Genomic DNA, 5835 nt, shown 5'->3' on the forward strand with positions numbered 1-5835 from the left:
AAAGCCTCAAGAATATATAGTTGCATTAGTAATTTATGCTATACCTGATTAGAGTCCGTACTGTCGAGACCGCTTGTTGGCTCGTCTAATAAAAAAACAGATGGCTGAACGAACATTTCCACGCCGATAGAAAGTCTCTTCCGTTCACCACCGCTTAATTTATTCGCTAATGTGTCCAGACACTTTGATAAGTTAAAACGTTCCGCGATATTGTTCACCTGACAGAAAAAAATGTCTAATGTGTACAATGCGTCAATCTATATAACTTTACTCGCCAAGCTAAATATTAGTAGAAATAATAATATACCAGGTGTTTCAAATAAAGCGTTACAAATTTTTATCTCGAAAACACGGCATTATTGAGAAAAATTGTTCAGACAAAAGTTGTAAGGTTTAAAAAGATATATTTACTGATCTTATCAGTTTGACTTAATAAAAAGTTATCAAAGTAAAATTGCTTATTCTTATAGGCAACAAATATGATTGAGAGATGTATTAAAAAAGTATAAATTTTGAAATAATTTCTTTAGGCATTCCGTAACTGTCCAGTAGATTTCGCATCATTATGAATACACGTTGACATTGAATAAAGTAACAAAAGTATGTAATGTGAATAATAGGAAAAATGAAAATAAATAAATGCGATAAGATATTATAAGAGGTCACTCGCGACAATATGCTTATGGACGCAGCGACGCTATAACTGAAGATTTCAAAAAGAAGACGACAGTCATTTGAGAATACACAGAGTAGAAGGCGCATCCTAACAAATCAAGTTTTGCTGTAATAACACAAATCGATTACAATAACAAATTTCTTTTGCTGTCATAATGAATTTGTATGAGCAAAATTTTGCTCCAATAGCAAAAAAATTTGCTAAGAACACATTTTTTGCTATAAACAGCAAATTAACTTAGTTTGAAAGACAAATACACGCAGTAAATTTTTTCTATCTTAGCAACAAAACAGATTCTATTCTAACAACAAATAATTTCTAAAACTGGTTGTGTTAAATAAATTTTATCGTTGCCATTACGAATATGCAGTAGCAATGACAGTTTTGCTACAACAGCAGAATCATTTATTTCCGTGTACTAATCTGAACGACTTTATAAGTAGAAACGGTTGCGACATTGCAAATAAAAATAAAATAAATGTTATTTTCTTATCAACCACTAATTGTTCGATTATAGACTAAGAAAGATACTGTCGTCTTCTTTTTGAAATCTTCAGTTATTACAGCGTCGCTGCTTCCATAAACATATTGTCGCGAATTACTGGATTTACATTGCATCCGATTTGCGTCATACGACGCTCTGCAATCAATCAAAAAACAGGATTCCGATGGATTTTGCTTCGTATCATCGGAATTCTGTTTTCTGATTGGTTGAAGAGCGTCATACGATGCAAATCGGATGCAGTGTAAATCCAGCAAGTGACCTCTTATAATATCTTATCGCATTTATTTATTTTCATTTTTTCTATTATTCACATTACATACCATTTTATTGTGTAGCAGTTTTTCGAGCGGGTATGTATATTATTTAATAATATTATTTAATAATAAATCTTATGTATATATATGTATTATTAAATAAATAATTTTATAAATATATATACATGTATATATACGAATGTGCTTGCAACTGTTCTCTCGTATTTATATTTTACTCACCATTAAACAAATTGCTTGTTTGTTCTGATTAACGTTGAGTTTTAGTCGAGCTGCTATGTAGAGAGTTTCTCTTGTTGTGAGGTACGGCAATAGATCGAATTGTTGTGGTACATAACACACCTGTTTGTGGAATATTTTTTTGTTTGGTTCAGCACCATTGACGGTGATGGTGCCTGTAATATCGACCTGTTGTTTGCCCGATATGATTTTTAGCAGGGTGGTCTTCCCCGAACCGGAAGGACCAACTATCACTGTGACTTTCCTCGGTTCGAAATGTCCCGTTACATTATGTAGAATCATTTTCTCAGTCCCTACAGTTGAACGTTCTTATTTTACTATATATATAACTAAAAATGCAATATCAGTCATGTGTTGCATTTACATACATTATATCCAAGCAGCAGTAGAATTCTGTAACTCGTTATGCAGTCGTTATGAGTTCGTAACGACAGTTGCGCAGCTTTTTTACCATATAAAATATCTGCGCGACTGTCGTTATGAGCACATAACGATCGTATAACGAGTTACAAAATTCCACTGCAGGATAATTAGATCACATTACATAACATTAAGTGAATTATAACTGATTAGAAAGTTAAAAGTTAAAAAACTTTTAATAATCATTTTGAACACTTTAACGCCATTTGATATCATCATGATTTTTTCTATTTGGATGAGATCTATGAATTTAACGGCATCGTCCGACAATCGTCCGGTGTGATTCTATTCCAGCGAGAAATGATAATTCGACGTCGAAATTATCAAATCGACGTTGAATCGAGCATGTCTCCGACTTGCCGCTCAGAGTGCGAGAAGGAGAATTCCGTCAAATTACAAATTTAAACTACTCTAATTCAGGAACGGCACCGTTAAGCCTCTCTATTTTTTTTAATAAGGTTCCTGTAATATTTCTACATTACATATTTATTTTTAAAAAAAATCTATAGAAGATTTTTGCCGCAAAGTATTAAACGTTACTTCGACAAAGCTTGGTATAGGAGTTCACGTGTTAAAAACTAAAACTTTGAAGATAAATATCTCCATTTCGGCACCTCTAGGATCTTTGAAATTTTAACCATATATAGATAAAATTATTTTAAACATATCCAAATTTAAAAAAAATCTATAAAAACTTAATTTCTCGTAAAATACCTTAATTAGAATCCGGCCGAAACCGAAAACAAATATTTGATCGTCATTCGATTTCAGTAGAAAAGAAAATCGAAACCGAAACTTGGATAAGCTATAAAAAAAAAGGAGAAGCTAACGGAGTCATACTGTTTTCAACCGGGATCGAAATCGACATTTCCCGTACGATTTTTAGAAATCATGATAAATTTATGTACGTTTTAAAAAACAAGATTTTATTAAAATATCTAACTATAATAATACAATAATATTGCATCTTTAACTTTTAAAGAAATCAAATCAAATTATTACTAGGATCACATCAAAGTTTGTACTCAAATTGTCTTATAAGCTTAATCAACGAGTTAATAATTAAAATCGAACAATTATTTTTTTAAACGCTCATTAGTGTATTGCAACTTATACGGTTTCGGTTTACCTACCGAAATGTTCTCTTAATTTTGGCCGAAACCAAAATCAAACTGAAACCCTGATTTTTGACCGAAACTGACAGAAATCGAAACCGGAACCGAAATTTCTGGTCGGACTCTATAATTAATTACGACAAATAGACGATACCTTTGCTACCTGAGGTCCTATCCAACCGAGCGATCTGTCAAGACATTGTCCTGCACTGTGCACACATTTGTCGTACGATAAAAACGCATCAATGAAATAACATCCTGACTATGAATTCAGGCAAAAGTGAGTCTAGAGAACCTGTCGTTATTTGTCGTTGCGCAGCTTTTTTTACCGTACAAAATATCTATGTAACGACACATAACGACATCGACAATTATCGGTAGACATGTATAGAATAGAGCCTCGGAGTATAATCGGCCTGATCCAAAGAGGGACCAGAACTTATAGGTCTAATCTTCTTTACCTTTACCGTATTTCGATACTTTTGGTACTGAAAATCTATAGTAGTGTATACATAACGTTCAAAAATCTTGAAAGATCGCTTTACGTAGTGGAATTCTGTAACTTGTTATACAGTCATTATGTGTTCATAACGATAATTGCGCAGCTTTCTTACTATATAAATTATAAAATATTCGTGCAACTGTCAATGAGAACATAACGATTGTATTACAAGTTACAGAATACAAGGACTAGGCGGATAACGTGTGTTTGCTCTAATCCGAGTATTAAGTACATCATCTGAATATTTTTAAAAAGTGTGGCTGGCTTTAAGGGGATCCTAAAGTGAAGCCCAAACTCCGATGTGATCGCTGGTTAACCAATAAAATGCGACACATCGACATATACTACTACATCAATAGTTCACTAACACATACGTAAAATTTTTTAACTAATCTTTCGTATTAAGTATCTAAACCTAATTCTAAGTACTCAATATTGATTGTTCATGTAATCTCTACATGGAGAAAATTTTATATTAAGTTTTAATACAATTTTAAATTACACTTTATTATGTCTTGTATTTTCGATGTTTCATCACAACATGATTCCGACGTAACTTTTACTATGTAATACTAATTTTTATCACATAAATAAAATAATTTTTGTTAAAAGCCAGTGCTTAAGCCATATTCTAACATGAAAACAGTTAATTTTTACTACGGTGCGCAAACAAAATTTGCTAGGTATATATTTTTTACTTATCTTTACAATACTAACTTTTATTCAACAAGTATTGATTTTGTAATAAAACATTTTTATTATGAAAAAGTGTAAAAATTACGTTGTATTATTTTTTTTTTTAAAATAGCTATAGCATTTAAACTTATAATTGTCATGATGTCCGCGCTTCTACATTATAGTAATTTTAAATATAAAATTTTTTCCGTGTAGTCCAAACCAAGATTGTTTTATACGTACAAAGTATAAAACTCGTATATAAAGCAAATACACTACGCAACAAAATTATCGCAACAAAATTTTTCATCGAAATTTTGCTATTTTTCAAATGCGCATAACTAGGTCAATTTTCATCGTATCGGCGAACTCGTCTACGTTATACTTCCGTAATCATCGAAATGGACGGCCAGACAGTGGAGAAATGTGAGTCAGAAAATATTGTGGAAGTGACGAGCCACGGGGTCCCTAATTTGACAAATGGTTTACATAATCGGCCCTTTTCAGAGCCAAAAAGAAGTGTAAAGTCCAACCAGCAACCTCCTCGCGGTACGTATCGGGTAATGCTTATGCTGTCAGTATTCGTTAAAAATGCCCGAATAACTTCAAAATGTCATTACTCGGTCAAAAAAAATCGTAGAGACTAGAATTTTTTTTCAAATTGTTTGTTGAAAAGTGCACTTTACAATGGTCTATGTGGTATTTTCGAAAAAAAATCGGGGCGATCCAGGTAGCGCGTCAAACAATTAAATTTTTTAAGAAAAAAAATGCTTGAGCATTATCAAAACATGGAGATGCGGCATCGACTTGCACCTAATTTCGCATCAAGTTTTTCTTAAAGTACAGATAATTACCTACAAAATGAAAAAAAAATCGTCTTGATACGATGAAAATTGACCGAGTTATAAGCATTTGAAAAATAGCAAAATTTCGATGAAAAATTTTGTTGCGATAATTTTGTTGCGTAGTATATTATTACGAGACGTTAAAATTAAGTCGATAACAAAACTGTAATTTTCTAACTTTTTTTCGTTTTTGGCATAAAATCGACTGGTTTGGATTACATTATCGTTTATACTTTAATTATGGAGAAGGATTTTTTAATCTGTAAAGGCAGTTGGAAAAATACTTGTTTGGAAAAATTGATAAAACAAATTCACTTTAGGATCCCCTTAAACGTGCATTGTATTCTCTTATTTAGAAGATTTCTTTATTCGTCTTGACGAATATTAAACGAATATATAATACGAATATATAATATATTTCTATATATGTTTACATATATAAAATATGTAAAATATATTAAAATTTTCAACATTTTTGAAAAAATTTTACATAGGCGACTAATGATCTCCTATTTACTAGTGACCGGTATGTTACTGAAGCTACATTGGACGCGCATGCGTCAGAAATCCGGCCCGTCTAACAAC

The 5835-nt window shown here is 31.9% G+C and overlaps 1 protein-coding gene across 2 annotated transcripts in view; it reads right to left on the reverse strand.

Moving 5' to 3' along the window:
- LOC108759996 (ATP-binding cassette sub-family G member 4-like) overlaps nt 1-5835 on the reverse strand; it is a 24296-nt gene that overhangs the window by 13720 nt on the left and 4741 nt on the right. For both annotated transcript variants that reach the window (XM_018505754.1, XM_018505755.1), the window contains exons 2-3: nt 1676-1986; nt 45-218 (exon numbers count right to left, since the gene is read on the reverse strand). In XM_018505754.1, the coding sequence (XP_018361256.1) occupies nt 45-218; nt 1676-1986 (485 nt within the window). The remainder of the gene's footprint in view (nt 1-44; nt 219-1675; nt 1987-5835) is intronic.

This window comes from Trachymyrmex cornetzi, unplaced genomic scaffold (assembly GCF_001594075.2).
Source record: "Trachymyrmex cornetzi isolate Tcor2-1 unplaced genomic scaffold, Tcor1.1 scaffold210, whole genome shotgun sequence".
Classification (NCBI taxonomy): Eukaryota; Metazoa; Arthropoda; class Insecta; order Hymenoptera; family Formicidae; genus Trachymyrmex; species Trachymyrmex cornetzi.